Below are 15,710 nucleotides of genomic sequence, written 5' to 3' on the forward strand. Positions count from 1 at the left end.
GGAGGCTGGTACTGAACTCAGCTCCTGATCAGCACTCCCCACATTTTCACATGCTGTAATGACAGTTAAGTAGCTAAGCCCTGTTTGGTTTCCAGGCTGGTAGGCCGACTCTCCCTGATCTCAAGAAGCCTTATTGTCTCTAGGCAAAATCCCAACTTTTACCTTTCAGCCATTGTTGCCCATCTACAATGTGAGAGAGAGCTTCTTAGCTCTATACCACACCACCAGGATGCCTAGAGTTGGCTGGCATGGATGGACTCTTTGCTAAGCCTTTGGTAAGATCAACCAGCCTTGGAACTAAGTCAAAGAATGCTAGTCAGCTTGCAGTAATTTTAGTTATTTAGATGATATTTAGAATAGCAAGCTCTTATTTGTTTTTATGCCTTGCTTGAATGTTTTTAAGCACAATTCCTGCCTTGTATACTTTCCTGTGTTCTTTCTATAAAAAACTCCAATAATATATTTTACCTGCCTGTGTCTAGTATTACTAGCATAAGATGTACACACACACACACAAACGAATCTAGGAAGCTGGAGAGCTTCACAAATCCTTGACCAGAGCTCTTGGATACTCCTAAGGGTCCTGAGTGCTGGGTTTCAGCTACCAGAGATGAGAGTGAGGGTCTCTTAGGTTGCGACAGCTGGGTGTCTGCATCACATGCTTTCTGCATGCTTAGTGCTGTGGTTCAGAGACTTTTAGAGCTAGCTTTTAGGCACACTCCCCCCACCCCGAGATGAAGGTATTTTCTGTTATGCAAGGGGTGGCCTTCCCGGTCACCTAGAGTTAATCTTTTCCCACCTAGTAGCACTCTTCTGAAGTATGTTGAATGGAGTAGATTTGTGTAACACTTCTTTTTTATGACAGTTGTTCCTGTAGCTGAATATTAATGGAACCACTGCTGCTATCTGGATGTTGTGGGTTACTCAGCAGGCCAGATGTGATTAGAGTCCTGCCTCCAGGCAGCAACTGTACTAGAGTGCCTTATGTTCATTTCAGGTGCTCGTTACAGAAATGTAGTCAGCTTTTGCATCATTGTAGTCTCTAGTCTGAACCTGTAATTACACAAAGAGTTATGTAAATTGTCCTTGTTTTGAACAACTTACTTGACATTAGCTAAAGCGTGGTTCTTTAGAAATACTAACATTCTCTTGAGGGAACTGAAGAAACTATCTTTGCATATGAGATTTTTAAATAATAACTTTGCATGACAGAGCAATAGTAATTAAGTGTTGCTGTGTTATAAGAGTATGTTATCAATGGTTTCTTATTGGTTCAGCAGCAGCAGCTAACTGCTGAGCCCAGTTTCCAAAGCTATGTTATTAAAATCAGTGGTTTTTAATACAGAAATAGAACCTGTCTGAAGAAAGAGCAAGTAGAGGCAGGCTATCTGGATGGGGCCTGTACAGTCAGGTTCTGCGGGCCAGGTTTATTGTATGAAAAGGATTTCTGATAGAGGAATTTTATTTTCAGTTTAACTTCTTAAAGTGTGTTGCATCCACTGGGGCTCTGGGAACCTCATAAAAATCTTGCATCTCTGCATAACATCCCTTTTAAACATTTGACTTGTTCATTTCCCGCAGCCTTTGAAAGTCAAACATTTTGTTTTCATATCTTTCCAGTTTAAATTTTTCAAATAGCTGCTACGTAAATGTTTAAAAGTCTAAAACAGTTGGTTAGAAGAATAATTTAAGTTGTAATCAAGGGTATTTTGTATTTATGCTTTGAGTTATGGTGATCAGTTAAAGTAAATCAACATTATAATTGAGGACAGCATCCTCTTTTAAAAATGGGTGACTTAGTGCTCAAGTCTTCCAGCAGATATTGGTCAGAATCCTGAACCCCACCTGTTGGTAGAGGTGACAGGTACAGCTCTGTAAATGCGTGAAGGTCTTTATGTACCCAGCTGTAGAGTGACCTCTCTTCTGTAAGTGCACAGTGTGTAGGTATGGCTTGCTGGATCATGTCATCTTTCAAAGTAACACTCAAATAGAGAGTTAATTTTCTAACAGCCATATCTTAACCCTGATCATTCAGCAATGTCTTTTCAGTTATAATTTAATTACAAATAAATAAGCTGGGATTAGAAATTAAATTTTGTTTGAACTTTCTGTTTTATAAATTTAATTTACAAAAATTAACTGTCCCGGAATCTGTATCAACTGGTTACCTTGTATCTGTGATCATTGTTTTCTGAACCTGAAGCTGTTTTCTTTTTTCGGGATATGATGATAAAATGTCTCTTAAAACTTAGAACCAAAGTGGCCAATCTGAGAGCATAAAGGCAATCACTGAACTAGAGGGAGACCCTGGCAAAAGTACTTCTTACTTGCTGAAAACTGGGCTGTTGCTGTATAAACACATTAGGTGCATTTAAAGATCTGGCTTTAGGCACTTGAATTCACACGAAATGTTAACTAAAGTCTTGCTGCACGTAAGAATGATGAGGTATTCTTCAATGCTTGACTAGATAAACATTTGAAAAGAGCAGCCTTAACAATCACAAAGTCGTTAAAAGAATTATTTTTGTTGTGATAGGGCCAGACTAAATGTTATGGCGACCACAGGTTCAACCTGTGGCAGTCACCATTTTAAGGAAAATTTAACTGTTTCAAAAAATACCACACAGTGCAGGAGCACCAGGCAATCTTGTATTCCCACCACACATTTTCAAATACCAAAACAGCCATAGTCTGAAAAGGGTAGGGGGGAAATTAAATCTTCTGATCCCACCATGCCATAGGCCCCTCGCGGCCTTTTTTAGATGGTTAAATTCTTCCCTAAAGTGGCAGCAGCAGCCACAGGTCAAACCCATGGATGCTGTAATGTCTACTTTGGCTCTAAAAATATAGCTTTGAAGCAACTTTGGTCATTGGTAGGTAATACTCTGTATTAGTGGTAACAAGTTTATACTTGTCAGACTGGTGTACCTCATGACTGCTACTAATACTTCTCTTTTTAATGCCACAGGTACGAAAGACTTTCTTTACTTTAGCATTCTGTGACTTCTGTCGAAAGCTGCTTTTCCAGGGATTCCGTTGTCAGACTTGTGGATATAAATTTCACCAGCGTTGTAGTACAGAGGTGCCGTTGATGTGTGTGAATTATGATCAGCTTGAGTAAGTAATCAGATGTGCCATGTATTTAAATACTCTGCTGAAGCAATTGATTTTTGCAGCTGCAGTAGCATAGCAGTGTCTTGCGTTAACGTAGCAACAGTGACACCTTTATCAGTACAAAGTGGGAAATAATTCTTGCTATGCTTCCTGATGGATAAAGATGAATTCTTTCAGTGTATGAAGCGCTCAGGGTTGCACCAGTTCAGCAGGTGATCAGAGAGAGCTTCTGTACCTTGCTTGGAATTTTATGCATGGCTACTGTGCTACATTATGGTGGCTTTTGCCACATGCTGCATTGTGCAGTACTTGTGTTTGGTCATGACACTGAGTTTAGTCTTTAGTATCCTGGGTTAGATCTGCAGGCTAAAGAGGAAGTAGGAACTCCTTTTGACATCCAAATGCCTATGCTGAGAATCATAGGATCTGTGTTTACAGAAGCCATGCGGGCTGCGATGAGGAGATTGGGGCAAGATTGACCAGAAAAGCTGGTAGGATCCAGCTCCCTCTGTTTGTTACTTGGCACAGAGGTTCATCTGGGAGATCTTTATTTTGGGAGCAGTCCAGCTCAGCACCTTACAGCAGTGTGGAAAAGATCTTGATCTCCCATTGTGCGAGAATTAGGGACCATCAAATAAACAGACCAAAAGTGGAGAAAAGACATTTATTTTATTTTTTTTTATTTATGTCATTTATTGTTCGTCTTTCTCACTGAGACTCAAGGCGGATTACATAATGTGAGATTAGTACAATCAGTATCAAGGTCATTTCCATACAGTGTCAAGGACATTTCCATAAACAATGTCATAGGGTTTTACAAAGACATAGCATTAGCAAGGATCCAGTACAAAGTTGAAGAATTGCTGAAACAGAACATAATCAGTTCTAGGTCTGACATTAGACAGCATGAAACATAAGTAGTATATACGAGTACATATTCAAAGCAACTGATAATATGCTGAAACAGAACATAATCAATTCCAGGACTGATATTACATAACATGAAGCACAGGTAATGTATAGGAGTACATATTCAAAGGAACAGATAATATGCAAGACAACATAGTGCGTGAAGTTCATGGTCCCTAACTCATTAGCAAAGTATCTGAGACCTCCTCCCTACAATACTTCCCTCCTATCTGAGTAAAAGCCATTTTGAATCATTCAGTTTTGCATCATTTGTGGAAAGTCAAGAGAATGGTTGCTCTCCTGACCTTCTCAGGCAGGCCATTCCCCAGGGGAGGGGCCATCACAGAGAAAGCCCATGTGTGGGCTGGCACCTCAAGAGACCCTGTTCAGATGAGCGAAGCTGCCGTGGAGGGAGGTGATCCCGTAGGAATGCTGGCCCCAGGCCGTGAGGAGCTTTGTATGTAATAACCAATACTGTGAATTGACCACAGTAACTGATAGGTAACCAGTGGAGAGACTGTAGAATGGGAGTGGTGTTTATGCTCCTGTGCACTCCTGCTAACAGTTGAGCTGCAGCATTTTGCACCAATTGGAGCCTCTTAGTTAACTTAGATGGGAGACCAATGTATAGTGCATTACTATAGTCAAGTTTTGATGTTACCATAGTATAGATTCAGATGGCCAGGTTGGCCAGGTCGTGGTAAGAAGTCATCTTCCAGGCTAGAGTGAGATTGTAGTAAGCATTTTTTGCAGCTGCCTTAACTTGTTTTTCTAGTAGTAGCGCTGGGTCCAGTATAAGCGTTAGGCTCTTAACTGATGAACTCCATCAAAAGTCCATCAAAAGATCTCTGCCTTTCCAACAAGCATTTCTTCGGTCTTGTCTGGGTTCAGTTTCAATTTGTTATTTTTCAGCCGTTTCACCACAGCTGTCAGGCAGCAATCTAAGATTTCTACTGCATCCTGTGGGGACCTGGATAGCGAGATATAGAGTTGGGTGTCATCTGCATATTGATGACATCCCACTCCATAGCTGCGAATGAGTTCTCCTAAAGGCTTTGCATAGAGGTTGAATAACATGGGAGATAAGATTGCGCCCTGCAGAACCCCACAAGATAGATCCCATTCTGGAGATAGCCGATCTCCGACAGCAACTTTTTTAGTCTGTTCCATGAGAAACTATTTAAACCAGTCCAGGGCACATCCTTTGATGCCCACTTCTGTTTCTAAATGCCTCAACAGGATGGCATGGTCTACTGTGTCAAAGGCTGCAGTGAGATCCAGGAGGAGCAATAAGGAGGCATGGCCTTTGTCAATATTCAGACGGAGATCATCCACTAACGCCACTAGTGCTGTCTCTGTCCCATGCCCTGGTCTGAATCCAGACTGGAAAGGGTCTAGAGTGCTAGAATTTTCCAAGAAGATCTGGAGTTGGTCAGCTACTGCTCTCAATCATTTTGCCCAAAAAGGGCAGCTTAGAGACTGGGCAATAATTGGCCACATCAGTTTTGTCTAGGGATGGTTTTTTAATTAGTGGATGGATAACTGCCTGTTTGAGTGGCTGGGGGAAGGAGCCTTGAGTTAGTGATTGATTTACAATAGATCTCATTACTGACTCCTGGAATTTGCTGCTGCAATGTATAAAAATGGCCTATCACTTAAATGGTTTTACGAGGGACCTGGACAAATTCATGAAGAATAAGTTGGTCAGCACTTAATAGCCATGATAGCTAAAGGGAACTCCATATTCAAAGATGCATACCTCTGAATACCAGATTCCCGAACATACAGTTGTAGGAGGGCTTTTACTTTCTAGCCTTCTTGCGGCTCTCTTGGGTGCCATATGGTTGGTCGTTGAGGTGTGCATAAGTTTGACTAGATGGTTTACTGGTGATCAAGCAGGGCTGCTCTTGTATTCTAAATATTGGACCTGTTTGAGGTTCTTTTGGTAAATCCTGAGTTGGATAGCTCAGGCTAGCTTGATCTTGTCAAATCTTGGAATGTAAGCAGAGTTGCCTTAGCTAGTAGTTGAATGGGAGACTGCCAAGGAAGTCTAGGGTTGCTACACAGAGGCAGGCAATGGCAAACTGCCTCTGAATGTCTCTTGCTTTGAAAACCCTACAGGGTTGCCAATGCCATAACTCAGCTGCAACTTGGGTCTGTGTGTGTGTGTGTGTGTGTGTATAAAAGTAATTCTAACGTTCAAGAAAGGGCTTCAAGAAAATTAAAGTAGTGTGCTGTGGTAAGATTGTACAAGTTTTAAAATATTTTAATGTCGGTTCTGAAAACAAAATCAGCTGCTATACTTTAGTCAGAAAAATCCTTTGTTTGCATAATGTTTTGTGTTATCTCACGTCTGCCTGTTATATTTAGGCATGGAGTATTGGATCAAATTAGTAGCATAATATAGCCTTCCTTTTTTTCAGGTGGACATTTTTTTTTCTTTGAAACTACCATTTTATTTGTTGCCAAAGGCTGGAAAATTAAACCCTCTATGATAGTTTTTTGTCTTTTTTTTTCTTCTTCTTTTTTTTTTTTTTGCTTTATGGCAGAATTTCTCGGTGGAATGAGCCCAGATATTCTCTTGTGTGTTTATCCTGCTTATTCTTTACCAGATCTTGTGCCAAGGCAGTCCCAAGGCAGTGTAGCAATGTTCTACTTTAACAATGACTGGTAACACCCTTCAAAGGCCTCTTTATCTTGCAGAACTTTCATACATACCCTTTCTAAACAGATATACTTTTTTCTTTGTCTCCATAAAAGGCTAGTTAGTTGGGTAGCTGTGTTGGTCTGCAGTAGAATTTTAGTCCAGTGGCAGAGATCAACAAGATTTTCAGGGTATAAGCTTTTGAGAGTCAGAGCTCTCTTCGTCAGACATGAGTAGGATTGGAGATCCCTGAGCCTTTATATCCCAGCCAAAGGTGAGCAGGGTGTTACAAGGGATGGCATCAGGATGTAAAGGCACAATGGAGCTTGATTAGAGCACAAATTAGCATAAAGGGGCTATACTTTTTAATACTATGTCATCGCAGCATTTCAGGTAATAGACTATTTTAAGTACAGAACGTAGATGTTATGCTTGGTGCAGGGTTTCTGCAGAAAATGGCATCCCCGTTGGCAAGACCCACATCCTCTAATCTCTCAAATAATATTTTGGCATACTAACCCTGGTTGAGTGGTGAGGCACTCAGTTCATATGCCATGAACAAATTTGCAGTTTGTTTGTGATGGGCACAAATTTAGTTATTAGGCCATTTCACAAGTTCCCTCCCTTCCTCTCCCCCTTTCTTCTCCCCTTTCACAGTCCTAAGATTAAAGACAGAAGTCTTCCACATAGCTCCAGTTAGTTGTGATGTCCAACCACAGACACCTTCACAAAGTGAGGTTTGTTTCTGTTATCAGTCAACTGGGATTCTTAACTATCTTGGCTTGCCTCAGAAGGGCATGAAAGGGTATGTGTGAGCGTGGCAGTTCACCAGGTTTTTGCCCAGCACTGACCAACAGAGCATCTGAATTTAGCCCAGCTGTTTTGCATTCTCCATTCAAAAACTGTGGGGATAGAGAAATGCACAATGTAATGAAATCATAATTCAGGTATATATGCCTGAATATCATGGAGGAAATTTGCACACGGCTGATGTTTTTGGCAAGCATAACGTCTGGCGATAACTTTTCATACATAGAGGAGCCAAGTAAGGCTCCAACCTTTCAGGAATCAAGCCCTTTTGACCAGTGAACAAAGCAGCTGTTTGACTAAGTAATCCAAATTACTGACAACGATCTCTCTCCCAGTTAACTGTGATGAAATTGAGCAATTGTCTTCTGATGCGTTTTCTCTTAAGGAGGAGATTCTCTTGAAATTATGTTATTTTCCTCTTAATGTTGTGAAACTTGAAGGGGTTGCCCAAGTCAGCGTTATTTTTGTTCTTGCCTCACAGCTTGCTGTTTGTTTCCAAGTTCTTTGAACACCACCCAATTCCACAGGAGGAGGCCTCCTTAGGAGAGACCAGCCTGGCATCTGGATCATACCCATCCGTGGCCCCCTCCGATTCTTCTGGGTATGACCTTAATGCCTGCTCTGGAATATCAATGTATTTTATTATTAAGATTTGCCTCAGAGGTTTAAAATACTGCTTTGCAGCCCTGTTTTGACCAGCTCTGCTATGTTACCAGAAAAAACAACGACAGTGCAGTGTGCTTATAAGTAACTTCAAGCAACTCCATAACTGATGCAAAATTGGAGCACAGCACAGGAAACAGCAAGCCACTTGCAAAATAATTCTCAGGCTTCTTTCATATTCTGTGAGAACTCAGAGAATTTAAATCACATTCATTTGGTGATTTTTTTTAAACTTACATTGTACCTTTTACATACCACATACATTGTTTGGTGGTGGTTTATCCTCTCCACCACACCCAAGAAGTATTTTTCAGTGGAATACTGTGACTTCTCCTAAACAATCTAATTAATGCATTTGAACATGGGTCCTTCGTTCCCAGGGGGAAAAGCAGTAAACTCTGAGCCTGGTTTACTGAGGACTAGAAAGGTATACATGTTTTCCTGTTGCTAGAATATATCTTTGTTGCCTGTAATGCTAGTATTGCTGTTTAAATCCACCCTAAGTTCAACAAGTGCCAGTGTAGTAGCTAGTGTCTGGGGTGACAATCTCCAGTTAGCTATGAAACTCACTCTGTGACCTTTTGCCTCACCTAATAGCATTACTGTTCCCCTCTGAGCATTATGGAGGAGTGGGACATTTTAAAAATAACGAGAGATCTATACAGAGGGAAAGCAGGGGGTGTGGTGGTGGATTGCATCTACAAAGCTTTGTACAATTTGCTTTCTTAGTACCATACTTTTGAACTTAGAAAAGAGCAGTTTAGGGGGGTTGCAGTTGAAAGGGAAAATTGAGTGTATTTGCAGGGGGCTGGAATGATGTTATTGTAACATTTATAAAAAATCTGTTGGTCCTTCCTTTTCTGTCTCTGCTGAAGTTAATCACATTACTGATTTAATCCTGAGTACTGCTTCTTAAACAGTTTATTCCGGCATAGAGTCATATAATCATAGGGTTGGAAGGAACCTCTAGGATCATCTAGTCCAAACCCCTGCACAATGCAGGAAATTCACAAATACCTCCCTGCACACACCCAGTGACCCTTACTCCATGCCCAGAAGATGGCAAAATACCTTCTAAGCATGCTTAGTTATTGCCCAGGACATCTTCCTTTCTTTCAGAGGAGTTTGATTGAAAGGAACAATGGTTGTATATCAGCAGCACTTACAAGAATGTGCTCAGATAGTGGCCCTGTTTTATACCCTCTCCGCTTTCTCCTTAGCAGGGACCCAAGGTGGTTACATAATTTTCCTCTCCTCCATTTTATCCTCACAACATCACCAAAGTAGGTTAAGATGAGAGTATGTGACTGGCACAAGGCCACCCAGCAAGTTTCATGGCAGAACAGGGATTCGAACTTGGATCTTCCAGATCCTAGTCCAGCGTTCTAACTGCTATACCACACTGGTTCCAATTTCACTTTTTGGCCCAAAAGGAAACACGTGTGTTCTTATTTAAAAATTACACCTTTTAGTAGCAAATTGGTTAGCCCCTGTGGTAACTATGAAAGCAATCAAAGCGAGCCACTCACAGTCAGTGTAAGAGTTCTTGCATAATTGCAGTATTCCATCACTGAGGCACCAGCATAGAAAAGGCTTTATCTCTGGTTGCCTCCTTCAGAAGGTGGAAGCACGCAGAGCAGGGGTCATTTAACTGTTGAGGAGATTTAACCAGGAGAGGGTGGTCCTTCAGCTATCCATAGCCCAGGCCTTTTAGAGCTTCAAAGATGAGAGCCAGAACTTGTGACTGGAAATGAATTGGCAAAACAGGCTTTTTATAACCCATGGCTGTCAGTAACCGAACTGCCTTGTTCTGCACCCTTAGAAATTTCTTAATAGTCTTCAATGGCAGATTTTTTCTGAGTGGTCACTGAACTTTCCTTGGAACGGAAACGAGTGTTGTCTATTTGGAAAAAGTGTAGAAACTTTATGCCACCATTGGATATGAGACAGCTTTCTGTTCACAGATGAAGAAAGGCTAATTTCACTTCCCTCTGGCTAAGATTATGCTAAGTACTTTCCTGACACACATGCACCCCAGATTTTTGCTGTGGGTTCTTATGCATAGAGCCAGATATGACCCAGTTTCTTCCCGCTGAGCAGTAGATTTCAGCAATCATTACCTGGTGGGATTGTTTTCAAGCTATCGTCTAAAGAGGTCTGGCATACACTGGTCTCCACTCTCCAGGTTTGTCTTTTTGCAAGCTGGACCAGTAATTGTTCAAAGCATGGTGTCTTAACAGTCGTTCCTGTCTAGATTCTCTTTCATACAGTTCTATTAATATAAAAGCAATTAAAACAGTCACCACGAAGCAGAAGAAAGTGGGCTGCTGGTCTGACTCTTTAGCAGACTAGAAACAGAAACATTTATTAAGCATTGAGAAGGAAAGACCCTTTGTAGACTAGTGTGCTTGACATCATACCCATTCCATTTGTGCCAGAAATAACATTCTTCATTCCAGCAACAGGAGAAATCTGTTTAGCATGTTAACTGAATTAAGTACTCCAGAGTTTGAGAACATTAATTCCCAATTTGTTGTTTATAACTATTGTGCTAAAATCCAGCGTTCGCTGAGCCTGTTATCTTGGCACACCTTACTTTGTGCTATGATAGGGATGTAGAACATTGATGCAATATGGAGTCAGAGGCCTTGTTCAGTCATCACCAGAGAACCAGGAAATGGTTTGGATGAAAGCCTCTTCTGTAGAATAACTGAAGATCACTGCAGACTTTAATCCTCTGTTTCTTAATGCTTTGATTTCCCTAGCCCAGCAATTCTTCCTAGTCCTTCTCCTTCAAAATCTATTCCAATACCCCAACCATTCCGTCCAGCAGACGAAGATCATCGGAATCAATTTGGTCAACGAGATCGCTCTTCGTCTGCCCCCAATGTACACATCAATACAATAGAACCTGTCAACATTGATGTAAGTTCAGACTAAGCTTGGTCTTTATAATGGGGGTGTATCTGCTCCCCTTTCCTGTGTCACTTAAGGCAGAGTGGGGAATGGCAAGCATGCTGCCTGTCATGTCCTTTCCGCCAGCTTATGCGGCGCAGCCCTGCTTTGTCTTCCAGAGTCCTCACCTTTCAAGGGCAGAGCAGGTAATCATGGTCTGAAGTCCCATGACTTGTGGCTGATGCTGAGTTGGCTTGGCCCTTAAACTGCCAGGGTCCAGAATCTGTGTATTAGTCTTCACTGAAATGTATGAGCCTGCATTTTTAAGGTAAAGTACAGGGGATGAGCAATCTATTGGCCTTATCAGATGCCACTTCACAATGTCCCCAAAAGCAGAGTTAACTTACCATTTCTATTTTGCTTGATAGTTCTGCATTACTCAAAAGCTTTTTTGTCCATTAATGGAAACTGGTCCATGCACTAACATCTTGCCTATGTAACATTTCTATTTGACAATAATTGTCCTCGTACTTCCAGTCAAGAATCTTCATTTTTCTTCCTCCTTGCTTTTTAGAATGTTTTTGATAATATCCGTTAGTGCAGGACATGATCCTTGGATGATGCTCCTTTGCATTATTCGTTAATGCTGTTTGCTTGTCAAGCCCACCCTGTTGGCACACAGGTACTGAGAGGCTGGTAGCAAAGTGTTCAGGATCTGTAAAGCTGCTCTACATATATAATTCTTAACTAAACAAAAATCACTTTTGTGTTTTATCTTCTGTTGAAATAGTGACCAGTCATGCAAGCAATGCATGAATAAGATGCATACAGTTTTGTTTTTGGTTTGTAGGAATTCATTAGAGATCAAGGGTTGCGAGGAGAGGGAGGTAAGTGACTTCGTTCTCTTGTGTACAGAATTCATTGCTTCCTATGCCCAACCCCCTCAACCCCGCAAAATACAGACACAGAGAGAAATGTAAACAGAGCCATGAAATTTAGCTGTACTTGCTTGTCCGTGACATTTAGCGTTTGTCCAATAAGTTTCCAGTGGTTCATGTTTCATTGTAGGGGGTCAGTAATGGAGGAGGGTGGAGAATAACGTGCAAAGTGGTAGCCAGTGCTCTTTTTAATTGATAAGTCACCTACTGGAGGTAATTGACCTTCAGTTTTTACCCCCCCCCCTTTGGTCCTAAAAAGTCAGAACATGCTACTTTACTGATTTGATGTGCAACATGGACTTTTTGGGCCTGTCTGCCAGGGCAGCTTGCAACCAAGCTACCGAAGGCTGTGTTCCTCCTTGTCCTTACATCATTGGGTCACCCTAGAAAAATCCCTCTGGCATTTAAAGCCATGACAAATGGGGGCTTAATGCATGTTATGTCTGCGAAGGAAGTGGGTATTTCAAGCAACCCACAATTGCTTAGTACACCCGTCTCTTTCTCCATAGTGATGCATTTGCCAGCCCTTCCTACTGGTGTTTTTAGGTATGGGTGGGTGGTATGTAGCACACGCCTGTGGGCTAAAAACAGAACAAGAGCTTTGAATTGAGGGCTCATGAATGGATTGTGCTCTTAGCAGAGATGAACCTTGGTAGTGAGATGTGGGCTGTATGCTTCGTTCTTTATTTCCACCACATGATACACGTGCCCGTGGCTGTTGCTACTGCTGCAAGTTCTGTTCAGGTTAGAGTTCCAGTGCTAACTGGCTGCCAGGCATCATAAAAGCTTTGACTTGGCTCTTCATCATTTGACACTTGCATAGAATTTTCCCCGTGTGATGCAGGAGAGCATGTGTTAATCAGCTGCCCTTCTTGCTTTCTATGGCTTCCCTTTTTTAAACTCCATTTGCAATTCAGAATGTCAGTAATGTCAACAGCTTGGCTATTGCATACCTTGTTTTGTTTTAGTCGTAATTTTAACTTCCCACTCCACCCCCGGTACCTTTAACAAGCTGGCTACTACTTTGCAGGCTTAAGATCTACAGTCCCAGTGTGCAACCTAAAGCCATGAACCCCACCAATTAATACATTGCCCATTTTAACTACCTTGTGTGTTTGGGTGGCTGTGGTTTCTGAACAGTTTTATTTATTTATTTATTTATTTATTTATTTATTTATTTATTTATTTATTTATTTATTTTGCTTTAGACTTTTATTCCACCCTCCCTGCAAGCAGGCTTAGGGTGGATTACCCATTCTGTCCAACATTTAAATGTTGTGTTACTATTGTGTCAGTTTAAAACTCTGCTCCATGAGTTCTCTGTTGGGCATCTGAAAATACGTGGCAATTCCCCCTCTCTTAAAAGTGTTCTGCCTCTTTTAAAAAAAAAAAAAGTAGAAATGGGAGGGGGGGTCCTCTCCCCGCAAAGTCAGAAACTATCTGTGCCTAGGAGTCAAAGCATCGTAGTTATGTCCCATGACTTTCATTTCTTCTGTGTGTCTGTCTTCCTGTCTCTGCCTGCCCGTCTCTTTCTCTCTAACAGCCCCTATGAACCAGCTGATGCGCTGCCTTCGGAAATACCAATCCCGGACTCCCAGTCCCCTCCTCCATTCTGTCCCCAGTGAGATAGTGTTTGATTTTGAGCCTGGCCCAGTGTTCAGAGGTAGTTGGGCTCTTCTTTCTTGTTTTCACCCAAATCAAACTAAATAAAACCACAGATGCTGTTTGTGCTTCCACCCTCACAGTGTGTGTATGTCAGTGTGTGAGTTTATCAAGACACTGTCATCTCCCCCCCCCCCCCCCCGCTTGGCCTGGCTGGAATGCTTTGAATGTGCTTCTCACCCATTTTCACCCTCACCCTTATTAAATTCATATATTATTCTGTGTTGGGCATCTGTCATAAGGCTCCTAGAGCAATATGTTGTACAGCTGAGGTTTCCATATTGCCTTTTTTAAAAACAGTGTGTTGCTTGTTGAAGGGGTGTCAGCTGCAGTAGAATTGAGGGTAGGGACAGGTTCTGCAGACCCTTAACATCAAGTTCTCAGAGGGGTTCCTGTGATTAGGGTGGCCAAGTTTTGGGGGGCTGGGGGGAATACTCAGGCTGACCTGCAGAAACAAACAGTCTGAAGCTTTTCATAGAACAGAGACAAGAATAATTGCCTGCGATGGACAGCAAGCAGATCAACATGCTGTTAAAGTCACAGGAGCAAAAAAAAAAGTTAACTTTTCCTTGACTGCCAGCCAGTTTTAATTTAACACTGATATATATTTCCTGATACTACTCCATCTGTCAGAGTACTGTTGCAAAGTAGTAACAAGCAACATTATTTACCTTGTTAATCATTTGGTTATCTCAAGTGACTGAACTGAAGCTGTGAATAATCTGGATACTAATGAAACTTGTTGCAGTGCTCTGTAGACGTGAGTTGAAGCTCAGATCAGTTTGTTTATGAACACGTAAGAGCTTTCCATTTTTAGCTGTGGATCAGTGGCTGAGGTTACACAAATTATCGTAATGTTAAAAAGCTCAAGGGCATGATCCAGCATAGATAAGTGCACTTAAGAATCATGTGTTTCAGTGGGCTTAACCATACCTAACTCTGCTGGATCATATTCCAAGTATTTAACTGTAACATGAAAACCTATTGATCTGCTCGATCCACGTTCTAATCAGTACAGAAATATTTTCCATACTGGCTTGTTCTGAAAGGTGCTGTTCTTCAGCAAAGGGGAGTTTGCCCATCTTGCTACACAATTCTGAAAATGAATAGCGTTTCAAAATAAAAGAAATACAATAAACAGTCTTGAAATTTAGCTTCATTTTATGTAATGTATTTTCAAGCCAAAAAGTTTTCGCCTCAGTTGGTGACCATGGAGAAAGCATGGCTTCTAATAAATTAATAAAAGCATTGGCCAGTAGTGCTGTGGTTGTCTTACTGCTGAGGTTAGCAGTAAGTTGAAAATCAAGTATCATTCTGCTACTGAGTTTCAGAGAAGGGTACTGCACTATCAACAACATATGCGATATACTGTTTCCCCTATGAAATGGTTAGAATATTTGTTTAAGGAAAAAGTGGCAGTCCTTAAATATCACTTGAGTGATCTGGAAGAAGGGGATTTTTACCAAAAAAATAATAATAATCCTTTACGCTAGACAAGTGTTCAGCCACCCTCTTGTGTGAGCTGCATCTTTGAATGGTTTGACACATTCATTTTTCTCACATAGAACTCTCACGGCAATATTTGAAATCATCACCGGATGTAATCTGAAAATGATGAAACTCCCAAGTTGCGAGAAGGTTGGGAGGACAGGATTGAGGAGGGCACCAAGAAGAGGGAAGGCCAAGGGTATCACTGCAGGAACCAGGAGCTGGGTTTCCCTTAGACTTACAGTGCAATTCTAAGAACACTTTCCTGGGAGTAAATCTCATTGAACAGACCTGACTAGGATTCTGAGTAGACCTGCTTAGGATTGTTCTCTAGTTTAAACTAACAGTGAGACACTTGGAAGGAAGTATCAGAGACTGCTAGGCAGCTGAAATTGGACAGAAGCCCTGGGGGAAGGGAGTGAGTTGTGGCAGCTGAAACCGTGGATGCAAATGAGAGCCCCAGTGAGAAAGCAGAGTGCCAAGGATAGAGGCCTTAATGCCTTCCTTCCTTCATAAGAGGATGGAGGAGTAATGAAGACCTCCAAGTCTGTACAAGTGAATAATAGACTTTTTCTCACACGCCCCAC

The 15,710-nt window shown here is 41.5% G+C and overlaps 1 protein-coding gene across 1 annotated transcript in view; it reads left to right on the plus strand.

Annotated features, from left to right (window-relative positions):
- The window catches only part of BRAF (B-Raf proto-oncogene, serine/threonine kinase), a 74,522-nt gene that overhangs the window by 22,017 nt on the left and 36,795 nt on the right, over window positions 1–15,710 (plus strand). Inside the window, exons 6-9 of the mRNA XM_054989438.1 lie at window positions 2,969–3,117; window positions 7,959–8,078; window positions 10,906–11,065; window positions 11,886–11,922. Of these exons, the coding sequence (XP_054845413.1) occupies window positions 2,969–3,117; window positions 7,959–8,078; window positions 10,906–11,065; window positions 11,886–11,922 (466 nt within the window). The remainder of the gene's footprint in view (window positions 1–2,968; window positions 3,118–7,958; window positions 8,079–10,905; window positions 11,066–11,885; window positions 11,923–15,710) is intronic.

The sequence above is a fragment of the Eublepharis macularius genome, chromosome 9 (assembly GCF_028583425.1).
Source record: "Eublepharis macularius isolate TG4126 chromosome 9, MPM_Emac_v1.0, whole genome shotgun sequence".
Lineage (NCBI taxonomy): Eukaryota > Metazoa > Chordata > Lepidosauria > Squamata > Eublepharidae > Eublepharis > Eublepharis macularius.